The sequence below is a fragment of the Acytostelium subglobosum genome, assembly GCF_000787575.1.
Source record: "Acytostelium subglobosum LB1 DNA, scaffold: scaffold12, whole genome shotgun sequence".
Lineage (NCBI taxonomy): Eukaryota > Evosea > Eumycetozoa > Acytosteliales > Acytosteliaceae > Acytostelium > Acytostelium subglobosum.
The window spans coordinates 701933-722726 of NW_012236521.1; the positions used below are offsets into that span (position 1 = coordinate 701933).

The 20794-nt window shown below is 44.4% G+C and overlaps 9 protein-coding genes across 9 annotated transcripts; 3 read left to right on the top strand and 6 right to left on the bottom strand.

The window, feature by feature from the left end:
- Nucleotides 1-894: 894 nt before the first annotated feature.
- SAMD00019534_065750 (hypothetical protein) lies at nt 895-2809 on the bottom strand (the record flags this gene model as incomplete). Its single annotated transcript, XM_012898395.1, has 5 exons — nt 895-1242; nt 1365-1426; nt 1491-1563; nt 1645-1827; nt 1895-2809. The coding sequence occupies 5 exons, from the start codon at nt 2807-2809 to the stop codon at nt 895-897; spliced, it is 1581 nt and encodes a 526-aa protein (XP_012753849.1).
- Nucleotides 2810-3196: 387 nt separating this feature from the next.
- Nucleotides 3197-4669, bottom strand: SAMD00019534_065760 (hypothetical protein; the record flags this gene model as incomplete). The annotated part of the gene is made up of 1 exon (XM_012898396.1): nt 3197-4669. One exon carries the CDS (start codon nt 4667-4669, stop codon nt 3197-3199), a length of 1473 nt encoding a protein of 490 aa, XP_012753850.1.
- An 873-nt stretch (nt 4670-5542) lies between these two features.
- Nucleotides 5543-6534, top strand: SAMD00019534_065770 (hypothetical protein; the record flags this gene model as incomplete). Its single annotated transcript, XM_012898397.1, has 5 exons — nt 5543-5634; nt 5722-5755; nt 5864-6076; nt 6160-6408; nt 6481-6534. 5 exons carry the CDS (start codon nt 5543-5545, stop codon nt 6532-6534), a joined length of 642 nt encoding a protein of 213 aa, XP_012753851.1.
- Nucleotides 6535-6812: 278 nt separating this feature from the next.
- Nucleotides 6813-8227, bottom strand: SAMD00019534_065780 (hypothetical protein; the record flags this gene model as incomplete). Its single annotated transcript, XM_012898398.1, has 2 exons — nt 6813-7508; nt 7577-8227. 2 exons carry the CDS (start codon nt 8225-8227, stop codon nt 6813-6815), a joined length of 1347 nt encoding a protein of 448 aa, XP_012753852.1.
- Nucleotides 8228-8651: 424 nt separating this feature from the next.
- On the bottom strand, nt 8652-9787 carry SAMD00019534_065790 (hypothetical protein; the record flags this gene model as incomplete). Its single annotated transcript, XM_012898399.1, has 3 exons — nt 8652-8710; nt 8788-8974; nt 9050-9787. The coding sequence occupies 3 exons, from the start codon at nt 9785-9787 to the stop codon at nt 8652-8654; spliced, it is 984 nt and encodes a 327-aa protein (XP_012753853.1).
- Nucleotides 9788-9970: 183 nt separating this feature from the next.
- Nucleotides 9971-12230, bottom strand: SAMD00019534_065800 (hypothetical protein; the record flags this gene model as incomplete). The annotated part of the gene is made up of 6 exons (XM_012898400.1): nt 9971-10396; nt 10474-10877; nt 10943-11069; nt 11155-11247; nt 11322-11523; nt 11590-12230. 6 exons carry the CDS (start codon nt 12228-12230, stop codon nt 9971-9973), a joined length of 1893 nt encoding a protein of 630 aa, XP_012753854.1.
- Nucleotides 12231-13027: 797 nt separating this feature from the next.
- On the top strand, nt 13028-13369 carry SAMD00019534_065810 (hypothetical protein; the record flags this gene model as incomplete). Its single annotated transcript, XM_012898401.1, has 1 exon — nt 13028-13369. One exon carries the CDS (start codon nt 13028-13030, stop codon nt 13367-13369), a length of 342 nt encoding a protein of 113 aa, XP_012753855.1.
- A 68-nt stretch (nt 13370-13437) lies between these two features.
- Nucleotides 13438-16267, bottom strand: SAMD00019534_065820 (hypothetical protein; the record flags this gene model as incomplete). Its single annotated transcript, XM_012898402.1, has 5 exons — nt 13438-13689; nt 13770-14430; nt 14499-15049; nt 15117-15868; nt 15940-16267. 5 exons carry the CDS (start codon nt 16265-16267, stop codon nt 13438-13440), a joined length of 2544 nt encoding a protein of 847 aa, XP_012753856.1.
- A 561-nt stretch (nt 16268-16828) lies between these two features.
- SAMD00019534_065830 (hypothetical protein) lies at nt 16829-20434 on the top strand (the record flags this gene model as incomplete). Its single annotated transcript, XM_012898403.1, has 4 exons — nt 16829-17802; nt 17883-18186; nt 18273-18482; nt 18554-20434. Coding segments are annotated over 4 exons (3369 nt in total), but the record flags the coding sequence as incomplete, so codon positions are not given.
- Between the last annotated feature and the right edge of the window lie 360 nt (nt 20435-20794).

The window sequence follows — 20794 nt, forward strand, 5'->3', positions numbered from 1 at the left end:
ACTGACAGACTGTGCAATATCACATTGATGCATGCATGCCATAGCCACCATCACAGTGACCATGCCAGTCAATCAGTGAATGAGTGACCTTGTCCAAGATGTTAACATGACTCGGTGGGATTGTATGATTGGGCAAGACATGGAAGTTGAAGGTCAATGGTGATCACATGACCAACCGAGTATGTCCATTGCCGACATCATGTTCATGTGATTGTTACATCATATGAATGAATGAATGGATGAATGAATGATTGAACGAACAAAAGAGTGAATGAGCGAATGAGCGAATGTGAAAGATGGCTGGACATCAACAACATGGTGGATGTTGGAGTATGTTGATACCAAAGCCATGATAGGGAAGTGTGGTATGGTATGTATGGCAGTGGCAACAACAATGGATTGACAATAGTATATGTTGGAACAAGGAATGTGTACATGACATTGTGGAACAAGTGAATGATGAATGAATGAATGACGACACAAAGTACACACACACCCAATGTGATGACATACCAAGTCATACTAGTATACAATGACGTGGATATGGATGTGGATGTGGATGATATACCAACCTATAATGCTTACTACTACTTGGAGACTACTACTCAGTTAGATAGATAGATAGATAATGATTATGTTCTTGTAGAGATAAGTTATCCAGGTTGGGTAATGTGGGTGGTTATTGAATGAGTTGTGTGAATGGAAGCGAGTGGGCTTGTTTTCTTTTTTCATCTCACTCCTAGCTTGTTGTTTGATGTGCATGGAGAGAGTGAGATGAGGATGGTAGGTCACTGGTCAGTCAGTCACATGTTGACTCAATGTCTTCCAATATATCATCCATCCATCCATCCATGATCTTTGGACATTACAACATAATATAAATATATTAATTTATTATTTGGAGTCGTCGACTTCGACGACAACTGAGGGTACCTGATCTGATGATAGGTTGGAGTATTGGTTGGGTATGGCATCCATCATGATCTCATTGCTGGATGCTATTGATGAGGAGACCGATGCATCGTCAACGTCAACGTCAAGACTGACATTCGATACGTCAGCTGTTTGCGTTGCAGCCTGTTCACGTTTGTTACGGAAGTATGATGCTACTGTGACCATTCCACAACCGGCCACTACAATGGGTCCTCCAATATATGTGAATATGCCTGGTATCTCTCCCTCGCCAACGAAATAGCCCATCACTGTGCCAATTGGTGGTTCGAGTAGTAGTGTCACTGATATCTGTTGTGTAGTTGTTGGGAGGGAATGTGTCAGTCACCAATTGATTAGTTTGATTGATTGAATGGGATGGGATGGTCCATATTCATCCATCCATCCATCCATCTGTGGATGGTGATACTTACAACTACAGGTTCAACATATTTGATAATGGCATTCACTCCAGTGTGACCAACTATTCCTGGGACTACATTAATTGAATGATTGTTAATATATGGGATGATTCCAATCCATGTCACACAACAACTTACAGAATGCAACATATAGTGCAAGCCAGACAAATGCTGGACTTGCCCATCCGAATACTCCAAAGTTCTGTCCTTCCTATATTAGTGAATGAACGTGTATATAACATTAGTGGGATAGTTCCAGAGATATACGATCAAGATATATGATCAATCATACCTTGGCAACTGGCATTGTCTCAAAGATTAGAGAACTAAATGTTAATACTAGTGACGCAATGAATGTCACTGGGAATGCATATAAGTACAAGGACATCCATGTCCTCAGATTAGATCCAGCGAATAAATAAAAGACGATGCATACTGCAGCCATCAGTGCGAGGAAGTCACCATATACTGTTGGCTAACAATGATTGAATGAATGAGTGAGTGAGTGAATGGAATGCATGTCCGGGGATGATGATACATACTCGGATACCATTGACAGGTCCAGACGTAAGGAAGAGTGAATCAAACATTGTGATGACGAGGCCAATGAATCCTATGAGACAGCCAAAGATCTCACCTTTGGAGATTGGCTTGCGCATTACAACCATGACAATGACGATCATGATTGGGTTGGACGTGACAAAGAGTAGACTGTGTGAGAGTGATGTCTTGTTGAGACTGCTGATCCACATGCCAAAGTGACCGGCCAGCACACAGCCAGTGCCCGTGAGGATGACCCACGTCTTCCACGAGAGGAATCGCGCGCGACATTCGGACTGCTCGGTGCGACGTTCATCAATCGATGCAAACTTGGTCTGGCGCACGTTGATCAGCACCGTCTGCCAGGAGATGGGCAGCGACGACACGAGTCCAGCGGGCAGCACGCCGACAAAGGACTTTGCCAAGTGTATTTCAAACAGGGGGTAGAGTGTGTGCAGGTCGACGAGGAAGCCAATCAAGAGCATGATCGATGTCACCTGAAGACGCCAGCTTGCCTTGCGCAATGGTGGCACGTCCATCTTTTTCAATGCGGGTCCACTAGATGACATGGCCAGTAGTGCGGCCACCAATATCACATAGCACCATAATGGTACTTTCTTCTTGCCTCCCTGTTGTTGTTGTTGCTGTGTTTGTTTCTGTTCCTGTTGTAGGTTGGTGTCGTCTCTGAACTGTATATCCTCGAGTATTAGTGCACTTTCATCGGGATGTGCACCTACTCCATCAATGTCGGCTATTGTTGGTGAGGTCAACAATGGACGGTCCAACTCTATATCTTGTTCTCCGCCATTGCCACCACCGACACCATTGTGGTTTGTAATGATAGTTCCAGTCTCTGTTGTCCTCGACCTATCATCTTCATCACTCGAATCATTGAGCAACTGGAAGTTGGAAGACATGATTGGACTTGTATGTCTGTATGTCTGTGTGTGATTGTGATTGTGATTGATTGATTGATTGATTGAATTGAGTGTGTCTTTGCAACAAGCTATGCAACCGTTGTACCCTTACAACAACAATGTTTGCTGTGCACGCCTCCCAGTCCTTGTTATCAATCCACTCTGAGGAGTCGTTTATTTAATCAAAAAAATCGGGTGCAAGGCCAGGGCCTCACCCCTCGTCACGACCGATCGTTGGAATGTCCGGGTTTGGGTACCAAATTTTTCGAAGTGATGTTGCTATCGCTACACCATAGGTTGTTGATGTTGTTCCGAACCCAATTCTGACTCAATGCGTTGTTGTTGGATGCCATGGCACTGACACATATCTCTCATTCATTCAATCGATCAATCATTCAACTTAAGTTGACCTTTGATGAATATGATGTACTCTGGTAGACACTTGCCTGCTTGCTGGACGTGTGTGAGGACTTTATCACAACGTTCAGGATGTTGTCGGTGTAGTAGTTTGATGATTGATAGGTTGCCACGTGATGCCGCTCTGGATATTGCTAGATCAGTCCAGGACGCTTCCTCCAAGACTCGATTGTCCAGGAGGAACTTTACAATTGGTGTGTGTCCATTGAGTGCTGCCGTATCAATGGCACTGGCGGTGCAGCCCTCTGTTCGATTGTAATGTAAGAACTGAACGACGTCCAAGAATCCATTGCCTGCTGCCAGGTCCATGGCTTCGGTCGTGCAGCCCTCGGTACGATTGTAATGCAAGAACTGAACGATTGGAAGGCTGCCTATCGATGCAGCCATGTTCATCGCAGCCTCGGAGCAGCCCTCTGTTCGAATGCTATGAAGGTACTGGACTACGTCCAAATGGCCATCCTCGCAGGCATAGTCCATGGCAGCCATGGTGCAGCCTTCAGTGCGGTGGTCATTGAGATACTTGGCAACGGAGAGGTGGCCACACAGAGCAGCCCTGTCCATGGCCTCGGTCGTGCAACCCTCAGTACGGTGCTCGTCAAGATACTGAACGACAGAGAGGTGGCCACACAGGGCGGCTTTGTCCATGGCCTCGATCGAGCAGCCCTCTGTGCGGTGCTCGTTAAGATATATCACTATTTCGAGATGGCCGTTCTCAGCTGCCATGTCCATCGCGCGTATTGTGCATCCCTCAGTGCGATGCTCATGAAGGTACTGAACGACCTCGAGATGGCCATTCTCCGCAGCCATGTTCATCGCGCGGTATGAGCATCCCTCAGTTCGATTCTCATGAAGATACTTTAACATCAACAAATGGCCATTACTCGCGGCATAGTCCATCGCATTGATAGTGCAGCCAACCTTGTCCATGTGCCGGTCCAGATGTAGAACAATGTTATAGTGGCCATTTCCTGCTGCGTCGTCTATCGCATTGGTCGTGCACTTTGCACCGCAATGGGATTGCAGGTAATCAATAATTGAGAGGTGCCCTTGTTGTGCTGCATGGTCCATGGCATCGGTGGTGCATTCGGCATTGCAGTGTTCTCTCAGATATTGAATGATTGAGAGGTGGCCATTACCAGCGGCGCAATCCATTGCCTTGGTCGTGAAGCCCTCAGTGCGGTGCTCATTGAGAAACTTGACGACATCCAGGTGTCCGTTGCCAGCGGCTTTATTCATCGCCCTCACGGTGCAGCCCTCGGTTCGATGTTGGTGAAGGAACTGGACGGTGGGCAGATCCCCACGTGCCGCTGCCTCTGACAATGCAATGATTTTACAGCCCTCGGTGCGATGTTGATGAAGGAACTCCACGAGGGGCAATGATGCAGCATAGTTCATGGCAAGCTTAGTGGCCGATGATCCATTTTGATGTAGATATGTGACCATGTCCAATCTATTAATTCTTGACATTATATCAATGATAGGCATTGCTCTAAATACATCAGGATACATCGTTAAAAGGTATTTGAGTACATATTGATGAGCATGGAAGTTGGCAAATGATGTAGAGTCTATGAATGCTCGATTATGTAATGCAACTAATAATGGTCCACTATTGTTATTATAATAAATGCAGACCTTTAACAACCATTTAGCAACTACATCATCCCATTTTAATGCTTGTATTGTAACATTGCTGTTTGTCTTTATAGTTGTCTTTGTCTCTGTTGGTCGTTTGTTCAAGTCTGTTACACATTTGAACAAATAATGTGACAACCATCTATCATTGAATACTTGTTTGAATAAACAATCATTCATCTATATCTCTTTATCTCTATCTCGATACTCGATTTCTGAACTTGAACTTCTTATTATATCATTTATCATGATACTTTGAAATGGATTCTTGGATGATGTAGGTCAGGAATGATGCTTGAGTGGTCCTTCTGAAACAAAAGCACTCAGACTGCTAGGAATGTAGTATCTGCTCGACTCAAAAACACAACTCATCTCTGGGGTGTCCACCATTCATTCCCCCACCCGGGTCAAGCAACAACAACAGTTCATTCACAATCCACGTGTTCATTCTCACTCATTCATTCATTTCAAACAAGATACAAAGATAGACAGATAGATAGATAGTACTAATACTAATACTAATTATTATTATTATTTATATCTCTAAATCATAAACATCATTATTAATATTATATTTATTATAAAGGTGTATTAATAAGAATAGCGCTATTCCAGGTTGTTGTTAATACCAAAAGATCAGTCAGACAGACACACTCACATAACATAAAGACATAGATAAATATGACTATATTATATGCTTCAGTTGGATATAAAGGAAGCGTACTAGTTGAATACGCTGTTGATAATGGAAACTTTGTAGAGACTGCTAGAACGTATGAATCAATCAAACTAAAAGACAAGTAGAAGTGAATGATTGAACGAATGAATGAATACTAACAATGATGATCACACTTACTTAGACTGCTTACAAAGATACCACCATATGCAAAGAAGGTAGGTAGTACCTTTGATTGATTGATTGATTGATTGATCGATCGAATGATGATTGACACGATAACTTTTTACTTACTTACTGACACGACTCATCGGCAAAATTTATAGAGTTACTCAGTGAATGGACATAACTTCCACTACATATCAGAGAATGAACTGGTGTTCCTGTGCTTCTGTCATGAGAAGCTTGGATTCTCCACACCATTCGACTTCCTAATGGACGTGCAGTCTCGATTCATTGCCGCCTACGGACATAACCTACCATTCAACGCACCACCAGCAACCTATGATCCATTTGGAAGAGTTCTAGAGGATAGGATGGTATGTGTTTCCAATCCCAATCATTCAATCACAATCCAATCACATCAACCTAACCTCCATCCAATCAATCATTCAATCAAAAGAAATATTACTCGAATCCACAATCAAACAAGATAAACATGATCAAGGAACAGGTGTCAGTGGTGAAGGATGAGTTGTCCACAACATTGGAGAAGACATTGAACAGAGGAGAGAAGATTGAGATCATTGTAGATAAGACAGAGAAGTTACAGGCAGAGTCCTTCCATTTCAAATCAAACTCCACTCAGCTCAAGAGGAAGCTATGGTGGGAGAACAAGAAGATGTTGCTCATCATCCTCGTCGTTGTATTTGTAAGTTTGGCGAGTCATTATAATGGTGGATTATGGATGAAGTACTGACATCGACCAACCATCATATTATAGATCATATTAGCACTGATTACCATTGGTATCCTCAAGTTTGTTCACGTTATTTAAATGTCATAGTAAAAGATGTCATTGATATCCCCTCTACCTTCGTCGCCTCTCTCTTGGCATCAGTCAACTCATTCATTCATATCATTGATCAACATGGACACAGCACAGGTAACTAACCAAAGGATGAATGGTTTAATAAGATATTGTTGTTATGTTTAGAAGAGTACAAAGGTTTGGTTGGTAGGTAGGTAGCAGGGACGACAGCATCAATGAATGCCAACGTGATTGATTGAATGATTGAATGATTGATCGAACGATTGAATGAATGATTTGGCTACTCAGTATTTTCCATCCATGTGTCCATAGACATGCGCCTCGATCTCGTTCATAGGGAACTTCTTTGTACAGAATGGACAATCGGCAGTGGTAGTAGCACTGTTTCCAGAAGAAGCGGCGGCAGCTTGTTTGTTCTGTGCTGTCTGTGGCTGAGCTGGCGAGGGTGATTGGGCGGGAGGTGGCTGAGCAGCAGAGACAATTGGAGGATAGAATCCATATGCGTTGCCTGGGGCGGCGACGACGCCTGGTGTGTACTTGGGTGGCGCTGCGGCGGTGGTGGGCACGGCAGGTGGCTGGTACATCTGCTGCTGCTGCAACATCTTTTGTTGGAAGCTGAGTGGAGCTGTCGAGTTGGCGTCTTTACCACCGGCTGTGCCAGCGGTGGCTGGAAGTGCGATGGTGCCATGTGGAGGATATGGTAGAGTCGACTTCATCGTGTACATTGGAGTGGCGTCTGGCATGGGGATGGCAGGTGGCATGTTTGGCTGAGCGATCAGCACGGCGCCAGGGAACTGTTGCTGGATCTGTTGTTGAGGGGTCATTGGTTGCAACCAAGGTGGTGGCTGAGACGCTGCTGTGCTCTGATGTGTCTTAATCTGTTCACACTTCTGATCGAGATCCTTTATCTGTTGTTCCATTGCGATCACCTTCTCGTTGGTCTTGTTAACAACGTCCATCACCAGCTCAAACTTTGATTCCTGTTTGTGTCATCGCGATGTTAGTAGTTGCCGGGCTTGACCATTGGGCACATGTACAAGACACATACCATTGTCTTCATTATTTGAGCCAACAGATCATTAATAGACTGCTGCTGTGAGGCCTGTTGTTGTTGCTGTTGTTGCTTCATCTGTAGAGTCTGCATGAAGCTGGGTGCCTGAGGTTGAGCTTGGGGTTGGGCTTGTGGCTGTTGCTGTGGCTGTGGTGGTTGCTGCTGCACCTGGGTAGGTGGCATGTATTGAGGTGAAGAATGTTGTTGTTGATCCAAAACAGGTGAGGCTACACTTGCTGGTGGGGATGATGTTGTTGTTGCTGCTGTTGGTACATTATTGGAAGGCAACAGATAGTCGACATTGGATATTGATGATTTAATATTGTGTGATATGACTGGTGACACTGCTGGTGGTGACGGTGCCTTGATTGAGGAGGCATGGTAAGTTGTTGGAGCATGTATTCCACTGTTGTTGTATAGGTTGCTATTATTATTATTATTGGTGTTATTTCTACTATTGTTATTTACAAGTGAATCGAAATCAATATTCTGTTGTTGTTGTAGTTGTTGTTGATTGAGTTGAGTTGCAGAGACATGTTCAAATGTGAATCCTACATCATCATCACCTCCTTGTTGCTGTTGTTGTTGTGGCTGAGGTGGCTGATGTGACTGCTGTTGTGGCTGCTGTGAATAATGTGGAGGATACATTCTTTTTTTGGTATTATTATTATGACTTATCTATATGTATGTATAAATATATTTGATTGATTGATTGATTGAATGAATGATTGAATGAATAAGTGAAGTGAAGTGAGAGCTAGAGAGATGATTGATTGATTGAATGATTGAATTATTGAGTGTGTTCCACCAACCAACACACTTCACTTTCAATCTTCATTATTACTCCCTCATCTCCACCACCAACACCAATTTCACTCACTTTCAACACACTAAAGCCTGGGTTTAGTGCATTCCTCGATTCACGGGACTAGTGCATTGTGTTGCGCTGGACATCATCATAGCTCTTCCCTCAAGGAGAAGACAAGTCGTGTCATATCAAGAGAGATAGTTTGATAGTTTGATGACTCATAGTTGCGACCTCAGAGACACTCTTTATTTACAAAGCAAGGACTTAACTCTTGTTGTTATTGTTATTGTTGTTGTAGTTGTTGCTGATAGTCTGCTTGATCTCTAAATGTAATGAATGACATTGGTTGTTAGGATGGTAAGATCATGATAATGAAGATGCAGTGATTAAGGTTACATACTTTCGAAAATGATTCGATATTGCTTGGTCGCTTCAGAGTCTGGATAGGTGGTCAGGTAACTCTTGCCTTCGTCGCATGATCTGGCAATGAGTGGATCAATTGGTATTCTTCCAAGGAATGGAACATTCATCTCTCTTGCCATCACCTCTGCGCCACCACTTGTTGGTATGAATATCTGTGATTCTTTCTGTTCATAGTTGAGTTGAATGCGTGAGTAAGTACCATTGATCGAATATATGAATGAATGAATGAATGAACTTACAGTGCACTTGGGACAGACAAAGCCAGACATGTTCTCAACGACACCGATGATGTTGACACCAACCTTCTTGCAGAAGTTGATCTCCTTTCTTACATCGATGAGTGAGACGTCTTGAGGTGAGGTGATGATGACTGCTCCATCAATGTTGGAAGTCTTGAGGTATTGTACGATGGAGAGATGCTCGTCTGAGGTGCCAGGCGGTGTGTCCACAACCAGGTAGTCAAGCTCGCCCCAGAACACATCCTTCAAGAACTGTTTGATCAGACCATTCTTCTTTGGTCCACGCCAGATGACTGCCTCCTCCTCGCTGTCCAGCAGGAAGCCCACGGACATGACGGCGAGGTTGTCCTCGACGTAGACTGGGTCCCAACCCTGGTTGCTTGTGTGTATCTGCTCGCCCTCGAGTCCCATGATCTTGGGTATGGATGGGCCGCATATGTCAATGTCGAGCAGGCCGACCTGCGTATCCTGTTGCGCAGCCAATGCAAAGCTGAGCTGCGATGAGAATGTGCTCTTGCCGACGCCACCCTTTCCCGAGAGTACCAACACCTTGTGCTTGACCGATGCCATCCTCTCCTCTATCGCGACAATGTCAGGGTCTGGACCCTTTGGGCCATCTGCACATATCTGTTGGTTTGGGCAACCCTTGCAAGCATCTGATTTGCCAGCTGATGCCGACTCTGTTCCTGGGCAATGTTCAGGAGGAGGTTGTACCAATTCCTTTGTTGTTCCACTCATTGTATCTCTATGTATTTGTATATGTGTAATTAGTTATCTGTATGAGTTTGAAGAAATGAGATAGCATAATGTGAAACTTCAAGATATATCAAATTCTCGAAGAATCTTCGAAACGATCATTCGGCCCCCAAAGGCCATCTTAACTTGAACGTTGTCAATCGACATCGACATGGACATAATAGTTTATTGCTTCTGTTGTATGGTCGTAATGAAGTGATTGATACCTTGTAGCTCAAAGGAGTCACCACGATCCCTTGATCGTATTATCTTTGCTCGAATGATGATTGTTAGGTAGATGGCGAGCGCTATGGCACAGCTGAATAGTACGACCCATGGCAGTATCTTTTGGGACAGGTGATGCTGAGCAACACCTATCAACCAAGGAATGGTGATCTCGCCAGCCGTCGCACCAATCACCATGTATGATGTTGCTTCGCCTGTGATTGGCATGTTCAAATTCGCCGGCAACGATATACACGTTGGGAAGATGCTTGCCAAACTGATGCCCAGTCCACCCGTGGCAATCCAAAGCATGGCCTTTGAGTGCGGCACTGCAATCAGCAATGATGAGAAGAAGAAACATCCAATCATATCTAGAATGATCATTTGCTATTTTGATTGATTGATTGAGTTAGTCAAAGGGCCATGCATGCCGCGAGGTCCTGGATGTTGTCCTTGGAACATACATTTGGAGTTAAATACAATGATATTACAACACCAGCAAGCCTGGCCAGTGTAAATGTCGTCCAGAATAATGAGTTGAGTAGGCCAGCGTTGAGGTCGTCCAGGTGAAGGTTTGTCTGTGCATAGGTGAAGATCCATCCTCCATATCCAGCCTCTGCACCAACGTAGACAAAGAGGAATAGTGCCACGGCAAAGATCACCTCTATTCTAAGTCGCTTCTCATTCTTTGTCAAGCTGTCTGTTACACTCTCGTCCTCCTTGTATGGAGGCACAGGCTTGACCAGCATCATGGGGATGAATGACAATGCCATGATAATAGCCAACACCACATACTTGTCAAACAATGATGAGCCTCCCATCATAGAGACGACGAATGGTGCAAGTAGTGCTCCAAGTCCAAATGTAACTAAAGTTATGTCAGGTCAGTTAGTCACGTGATCCGCGGGTCCATTTGGGCCGGTGATGACCTACAATGTAACAGCTGCATGAATGGATTGACAGCTTCCTTCCAGACCCAGACGATCATTGTGTTCAGACCCGAGTCAATTAAGCCAGATCCGATTCCATTGAAGAAGAATACAACGCCTGCTCCCCAAAGCTATATGTTGTGATCGATCATCGAGTGTCAGTCTATGATTGAATCATTGGATTGGACTGGATTTGATTGGACTCCAACAACTTACATTATGTATTAGAGGGATGACAATCAGAGTGACTGTCATGAGAAGTATGGCTGCTGCTATTACATGGTTGCCATTGTTTATCTTGTCATAGAACTAGAGATGGTAGAGTGGTGTGTCAGTCAATCAATCACTTGACAAGATCCAGGAGTCCTGGAGGAACAACATACTCTGCCAGAGAATGAGCCAATGAAGTAGCCTAGACCTCTTGTTGTGAAGAATAGACCAACGTTGGCTGTTGTAGTATATGTGTTGGCGGCCAGTGCGGGTAGGGTTGGTCCAAGACTTCCAGAGTTGATACCAAGTGAGATGAACACCGCCAGGTATGCCGCCGTCAGTTTGAGTTCCTTTGTATGTATCGATGCCTTGAATCTACAAAATGAGAGCAAGTCAGTCGTCAGCCAGCCATTGCCATCACACTCACTCACTCAAACATACTTTAGTGTTGCCGCAGTTGTTAAGATTCGCTCGTATATATTGTTTGGCGTTCTGAACTTGTAGGCCTCGTCGCTGACAAAGTCATCTTCATTCAGACTGCTACTACTCGAGTCTGATTGCTCGTCGTCCGCCTCATAGTATTGACCAATGTTGCTATCGGTATATTGGATCACTGTGTCATTGAAGTGAACATGTGCCTCTTCCTCTGTCTCCTCCGATGCCACTTTCTCTGTTGTTGTCACAGCAGCAGTCACAGCAGGTGATGTCTTCTTCTCCTTGATATGTATATTGTTGTTGTTGTCGATGTTGTGATCGTCATTGTCAATGCCATTACTTAGTAGTGGCTTGTATGATGGTGACTGACCACCATCGTCGTCATTGTGTCCATTATCAGCATCTATTGTTGTTAATATTGCATTGTTGTTGTGATTGTTCTTTAACAGTAGTGTACTCTGTTCGTTTGAATCTGTTGTGTAGTTGACGACGTCGTCTTTGATGCCATTATCCTCTTCATGCTGGTCGTCATTCAGAGGTCTATCGACCACCAGACGTTGATTTTCATTCATATCACTTGTCAACAATGTTGTGGTCGTCGTTGATTCATCATCATCAATACTACTATTACTATTGCTATTATCCATTCTCAACAACAGTTGAACATGTTACTATAACTATATATATTATATTATATATTTCGAGAATTCGTACGAATGATTCACCCAGAGATACACGAGTCGCTTCCAATAATGACTCGACAAACACATTCAAACACACACATTGTTTGGATCTTTGTTTTCGCCCCTCAATGTCCTTGGTTCACGTGTTGAACACAAGACAACATCTTAGTTGTTAGTTATATTAGTATTTGTTCAACATTACAACATTCAATTGATTGGTTGATTGGTTAGTTGGTTGACTGGGTTGATTGATCGATTGATTGAACGATTGGTTGAATGAGTCAGTGAGTAAATGTTCAATGTTTCTTGCTACAGAAGAGAACAGAAGAGAACAGAATAGTTACAATATTGGAGAAAGACCTTCCTTCTTGAATAACAACTACAATAACCACATGTACATAGTATTCTAGAGTGGATGTTTGAAGGGTCACTCTCATGTGACCCCCCTTTTCAGACAGCATGGCCCTGGACAAGTGAGTTGACTTCTACAACTTTATTTCGTCAATGTCCGGAGTTGTCGATGAAATAATATCTGATTGATGAGAGTCCATCGCGACCTCATCCATCCACTTTAATAGTTTAGTTTATAAATAGATTGAGACATTATAGTACCAAGTCAAGTCATAGTAATAATAATAATATTAATAATAATGGGTAGGTCAATAACAACAGAGATAACAATTAATAAGAATCCAGAGGATGTTTGGAGAGTGTTGATTGATGGTCAACAATATAATCAATGGAACCCATTCATGATCAATATGGAGGGTCTCAATGATCAGACCAAACCAGGTGATACGGTATCAGTGACGTTCAATAATAAGATGGTGATCAAACCTGTAGTGGCAGTAGTTGAACCCAATCATCAACTTAGATGGCGTGGCAAGCTATGGTTCACTGGACTATTCGATGGAGAGCACTTCTTCCAAGCCGTCAACAACAATGATGGCTCCACCAAGTTTGTCCATGGCGAGAACTTCTCTGGCATCCTCGTGCCACTCCTCGGATCGCTCATCACCAAGACCGAAGGAGACTTCAACAAGATGAACGAAGAGTTGAAGAAACGTGTAGAGGCACCCGCCGTCGACGTAGCTGCCGAGTAACTTGATTGTGAGTGATCCATCCATGGACGTCCACGCACAAGCATACTCCCCCACGACTGATCAACTGCTCAGCTGATCAGTGTTTTATTATAACACTCCAGTATCATCAATCTCCTTGCCAACGTGATGTCCTTTTGAGTAAAGTCTAGTGGCACACCTCTGGACACAAAATCGGCAAACTTGCACATAAACACTCCACAATCATAGCCATTGTTCTGCACGGGTGTATCCTTTGGCGTGTAATCCTTGAACTCTGACAACTTAACTGCGCCCAACTTTGACTTATCCTTCATCTCATCCTCGATATACTGTCTCAGTTTCTAAAGGGGGGTAGGGATGAGGATGGGATTAGTCCATGATCACTAACCAATCAACCAATCAATCAATCAATGTCACATACCTTCAAACATGCTGGATTGTCACCAGACAAAGAGTCATAGTATTCGAATCGTTTGTCGATAAAGTTGATGACTGCACAACACCAATGATTGCCAAGATGCACGGGGATCACTACCTTGTCCAGGGCAAAGATGTCAAACTTGTTGGTCCACTTCTTGACGCGCTGATAAGAGTATGTGCCATTGTTGTTGCACAGCATTTGATAGAAGAACGAGTTGAAGAAGTGACACTTGAGGTATTGGTTGGGGAGGGCGCCCTCCTGTCGCTTCTTGAGCACCTCCATGTAGAAGTTGATGATCTCGTCGTTGAGCCACTGGCCCGGCGCCAGCTTTCGCAGGTCGTATCTGGTGAGTGGCACCGAGTTCAACTCGGATAGTAGTTCGCGGTCTGCGCCCCTTGAGAGCATGGTGCGAATGAACTCGTCCTCCTCCTCGGTGACCTTGCGCAGCACTGGCTTCTTTGCCTTTTGCTCCTTTATCCTGCTCTCCAACTGTTTGATCAAGCTCCAGCTGTGTGTCTGGGAGATGGACTGCAGTTTAGCCAGCAGGGAGCTGATGTCCTCTGAGCGGGACTCCTGTCTCGATGCACTGAGCCGATCATGGAAGTTATCATTCTCATTGGCGTTGGTCTCGACGAATGAATCGACGTACTTGGGTCGGAGACTATATACATAATGTAGGTTGTTAGTTCAACTTGTGTGTCTGAAGAATGGGATAGTCCCTGTACTTACCTTGATATGAGACTTCTGGCCTTTGTAGATGCTGAGAGACTGTTGTTGTTGGTGGTGCTCAGTGTACCTTGATCATTGTTATAGAGTGAGAGTGATGATGATGATGATGGCTTGTAGGGCAATGAGGAAGAGGAGTCAAGGTCATCAATGTGTAATATTGACTTTTGATGTGATTCATCCTCTCTTGTGCGAGGGCCACCAGTTTGCTCAACATATGTTGATGACATGAGAGAGTGATTTGGTAGCATTGGCATTGTCGTGTATGTGTTTGTTGTTGTTGTCTTTGGCGGTGACATCAGACTGGATGATGGTCGAGATATTGATGTGGACAGACCATGACGTGTCGTTGTCATCGATTGATGATGAACAGGTGAATGTGTTGCCATCATGCTTAATGGTCTTGTGTCAACTGGATGATCCATGCCCATTGTCAATGATTGCTGTTGGTGCTGTTGTTGTTGATCAACAACATCGATCGAGAGACCATCTTGGGTCTGTTGTATAAGTTGTTGTATGTCCTCTCTTGTCTCTCTTATCTCTTGGTTGTGTCTCTATCAGTCGATCAATCATTCGTTAGTATATCATCAGGCATGCATCAGTCTCTCAATCATCTCTTACCAGTGAGTCCATAAAGGAAAGCTTTGACTTTGGTCTGTATGTGGATTGAGTAATATTGTTGTTGTTATTGTTGTTGTTTGATGCAGTAGTTGTAGTCGTTGTTGTTGAAGTTGAAGGTGAGATTGATGGTGATGCATCACCACTGCTTGCATCATCTGATTGATTGATTATGTGTTGTGTCTGTGGATCTTCTGCAGACGATGGGAATGATGACATCTGATCATCATCGTCATCACGACAAATGTCAGCATCTGAACGCTCCATATTACTGTTGTTGCTTGATAGAAGGTATTGATTGGCCGAGCTGGCGTCGTTGTTCATGCGCTCAAGTGCACTTTGATAAAGACTATTCTGTTGTTGTTGTTGCTCAAACTGATACTGCTGTTGTTGCTGCTGATATTGATGTTGTTGTTGATGATGCTGAGGCAACTGTGTCGTATGTGTTGTTGATGTGTATTGGAACTTCTTAAATGGATTGTCTTGTTTCTTGTACTTGTAGTTGTTTGTTGCTACTTGACGTCTGTTGTTGGTTCCAACGTTAAATGTTGCTGTTGTTGTGTTATTGCTATCACTTGATGATATTGAGTGATATCCTATTTGATTGTTGTTATTGCTGTTGTTGTTGTTGGAGGTTGACTGTGATGATGGTGATGATGATGAAGTTGATGACTGTGATGAGAAGACTGATGGAATAGACAACAGACTCTTACTCAGGTAGTTGCGAAGAGTATGTTTAGTCTGTGTTATGTACTCTGTTTGATTGTTTGTTTGTTAGCAATTGATTGATTGATCGATTGAATGAATGAATGACTGGATCACATACCTATTGGATTAGAGAAGAATGTTCTTTGGACTGGTTGATAGTAATACTTGTTACGCTTCCTCTTTGATGGATGCTCAGTGTTTGTGTTGTTGTTGTTGTTATCAGTGACACTGTTGATGATTGTACTATTGTTGTTATTGTTATTGTTGTTATTGTTGTTATTACTACTATCTATACTATTTATTGAACTACTCTTTCGTTTCAGTGTATTTGATTGTGTTGTTGTTGTAGATGTTGATGATGACGATGATGATGAAGAAGATGGTGTATTATTTGTTTCGAATAGATTGATGAATGACTCAAATGACTTTGATACTACTCTAGACATAGCTTCATGTGTGTATATATTTATATTTATAAGTTGAGTATCTGTTATCTATCTTGTATCTATTTTGGTTTGGGTTCAGATTGAACAACAATACTTCATTTTATCATTGATTTTGCGCCACTTTCGAAATTTTCACAAGATGTATCTCACTATTCGGGATTCGTCATCCAATTGATCAAACAACTCAATTCCAATAAATACAATCATATTTTATAATTTAAGTATTAGATACATTGTATTTATTTATTATTAAGACACTACCAAAGTAATTATCTCAATTGAGTGCTCAACTTCATTCATCACTTGTGATGTTTGAGCTATCAAATCAAAACTTGTTATTTATTTTGTTTTTTTCATTGTTTTTCGAATTGAACGAAACGAACGAAACATTTTTCACTTTGATGCATTTCAACTTATTATTACTCATTGTACTTGTTTAAGTGTTTATCTGTATCACATACATATAATATATATATATATATATGTAATCACATTCATTGTGACAACAAGAACAACATCAACAACATACAGATAAACAGAGATAGATAGATACACAGATAAACAGATAAACAAACAATGACAACAACTCTACCAAGTGAAGAACTTAGAAGATTGGTTGCACCACATATCGACTCGTTCGATTTCTTTACGGAGCAATCATTGGACTTGATCGTCAAGAACTTGCCACCAGTCTACTTTATAAAGGACGCAGAACACACATGGATGCTCAAGTTCAAGAATGTTAGAGTGAACCAGCCCACCAAGCAGGAGGGCCTGCCACTGTACCCCTTCGAGACGCGTCAGGCAGGCACTACATACAACGCCGCATTGGTCGGCACCGTGCAGCTCTACAAGGACCCCCTGTCGAACGAGGCCCACGAGTTCCCCGTCGAGCTGGGTCACATCCCAATCATCGTCAACTCACTGCGTTGCCATCTGCGCGGCCTCAACCCCGAGCAGCTGGTCGAGCGCCACGAGGAGGCTCTCGAGGTCGGCGGCTACTTCATCGTCAATGGCAATGAAAAGGTGATGCGTATGCTCGTCGCCACCAAGGGCAACCACCCGATCGCCCTCACGCGTATGGGCTGGACCAGCCGTGGCCCCGGCTACACCAAGTACGGTGTGACCATCCGTTGCGTGCGCTCCGACCGCTCGTCGATGACCAACAACCTGCACTACATCTCAGACGGCCAGATCACCTTCCGTTTCTACTTTGGCCGCCAGGAGTACTTCATCCCAGTGACGCTGCTGCTCAAGGCGCTGATCGAGACCACCGACAAGGAGATCTTCTCGCTGATCGTCCAGGGCAACACCGAGAACACCTTCCTCACCGATCGTGTCGAGCTTACACTGCGCGAGCAGAAGATCGCCGGACTCAACCATCAGAATGAGATATTGGACTACATTGGCGCACGTTATCGCGTCAAGAGCAGACTGCCCAACTTCTTCACCAACATCGATATCGCCAAGTACTTCATCGAGAACTACTTCCTCGTCCATCTTCCAAACTATCGTGACAAGTTTAACATGTTGATGTATGTATCGATCACGATCATTCAGTGCACTCAATCAATCAATCACTCACTAACTCACTCAATCAATCATACTCGTACAGTCTGATGATCCAGAAGTTGTACTCTGTCGTTCAGGGTAATCATGGTACAGACAGCATTGATGCCACTTCATTCCATGAGGTGTTGCTGCCAGGTCATCTGTTCGCCACTATTATGAGGGAGCGTCTGACAGAGTACTTGGAGATTGCTGGTTCACTCTTCAAGAAGCTACAGCTAGGCAAGAATGTCTCGGAGGAGAACTCTTTCAAGAAGGCCCTAGACCGATCGATAAACATTGGAGACAAGTTTAACTACTTCCTGGCCACCGGTAACCTGGTGTCAAGCACAGGACTTGATCTGCAGCAGGTATGTCCTGGTCATGGTCCTGGTCCTGGGATACGACTCATCCTAACCCAACCATACCCTACCCATCAATCAATCAATCATAACAGAGAACTGGATTTGCTATCATTGCTGATAAGCTTAACTACATTCGTTATATCTCTCATTTCAGATCTATTCACAGAGGAGCTTTCTTCGCCACGATGAAGACAACTAGCATTCGTAAGCTGATGCCAGAGTCATTTGGATTCCTGTGTCCAGTTCACACTCCTGATGGAGCACCATGTGGTCTATTGAACCATTTGTCAGCCAACTGTGTCGTAAGTCTCATCCACTCCTCCCGTTCAACTCGCGCACACAAACGTACTCATACATCAACCAAACCAAACAGATCACAAAGGACCCATTGCAAGATGATCAGACTGCTGCAGCTAACAAGCTGTTGGCACCATTCTTGGTAACACATGGAGTCACAAGTGTAGAGACTTCATCAACATTCATGGCCAACTCTATACCTGTGGTGTTCAATGGTAGAGTGCTGGGTCGCATTGAGAGTGGATTGGCACCAGAGTTGGTCACTCTGTTGAGATATCTCAAGTCTACGGGCGACGAGCCCGCCATCCCATTGTCCATGGAGGTGGCATACGTGCCAGTCGACACGGCCAAGGGTGGCCAGTACCCAGGCATCTACCTTTTCTCGACCGGTGCCAGATTCATGCGTACAGTCATCAACCTCAAGACTGGCAAGCGCGAGCTTATCGGACCACAGGAGCAGCTGTACATGGACATCTCAATTCTGCCCGAGGACGTGCGCGAGCACACCACTCATTGCGAGATCTCCCCAACGGCAATGCTCTCAGTCGAGGCCAACCTCACACCATTCTCTGACTACAACCAATCACCCAGAAACATGTATCAATGTCAGATGGCCAAGCAGACAATGGGTACACCACTGCACTCCTACAAGTACCGCGCTGATAACAAGCTCTACAAGATCCAGAACATCCAGCAGCCAATCGTGCGCACAGAGAACCAGACCAAGTACCGCATCAACGACTACCCTCACGGATGTAACGCAGTTATCGCCGTCATTTCCAACACTGGCTACGACATGGAGGACGCTATGATTATCAACAAGTCGGCATACGAGCGTGGATTTGGTCATGGATCAGTGTACAAGAATGAGTACGTCGACATTGACGAGGGCAAGCCCCGTCTGGAGATGGGTAAGAGCAGCGTGTCCCGTCCCAACGCCCTCTCGGACGGCCTGGACGAGTACATCGACACGGACGGCTTCCCCTATGTCGGCCGTCTGGTCAAGTTTGGTGAGCCCCTCTACACTACACTGTCGACCATCGACAACAAGCAATTCCTCGTCAAGTACAAGGGCAAGGAGGATGCCTACATTGAGGAGATCACAATCATTGGCACGACGCCACACACACAGACCAAGCCCATGACGATGATTAGCAAGTTCGTCATTCGCTACCGTTACAACCGTAACCCAGTCATTGGAGACAAGTTCGCATCGCGTCACGGTCAGAAGGGAGTACTGAGTCAGCTGTGGCCAGAGGTCAACATGCCATTCACCGAGTCGGGTATGAAGCCCGACGTCATTATCAACCCCAACGCCTTCCCCTCACGTATGACCATTGGTATGTTGGTTGAGATCATGGCAGCCAAGGCCGGTGCCATCCACGGCAAATTCCAGGACGCCACGGCGTTCCGCTTCAACGACAAGAGCACAGCCGTCGAGTACTTTGGCGAGCAGCTCAAGAAGGCTGGCTACAACTACTACGGCAACGAGCCAATGTACAGTGGCACGACAGGCGAGGAGTTCCACGCCAACATCTTCTTTGGCGTGTGCTACTACCAACGTCTGCGTCACATGGTCAAGGACAAGTACCAGGTGCGTGCCACGGGTCGCGTCAACAACATCACGCACCAGCCCATCAAGGGTCGTAAGGTGGGAGGAGGTATTCGTTTCGGAGAGATGGAGCGTGACTCGATGCTGGCGCACGGCACGTCGTTCTGTCTCAACGATCGTTTGATGAAGTCGTCCGACTACTGCAAACTGATGGTGTGCAAGCAGTGTGGCAGCACCACATCGATCGCTTCACAAAAGTCCAAATATGACAACAGTGTCGCCAGGAGCTGCACAACCTGCAAGACTGACAGTCATCTCGTCAACATTGCCGTTCCATACGTATTCACCTATCTCATTGCTGAGCTGGCCTCTGTCAACATTGCACTGAAATTGCAAATCAAGTAAGCGATATTCCCCTTCATTTATTCATACATTCAATCATTCATTCAATATCAATAAACTCAAACTCTGTCAATGGTGCCTATATATCTGGCATACAATACCAATCACATGTCAGTCGTTGGACTTGTAGCCCAACCCTGATATAGGATGGGCCAATTTGATTGATCGTGGGGTCCAGAAGCGACAACTTTTGGGGTTTGATTGCGCCAGACGCAAAACAAAAGGTGCGTCTGCATTCTAATAATAAAACACAATCAATCACTTGCTTATCTCTCAAGAGATACATAACATACATATACTTATATATATAACTTGTACATTAGTATCATGATAGAGGACCATAACCATCAATCACTGATTGGT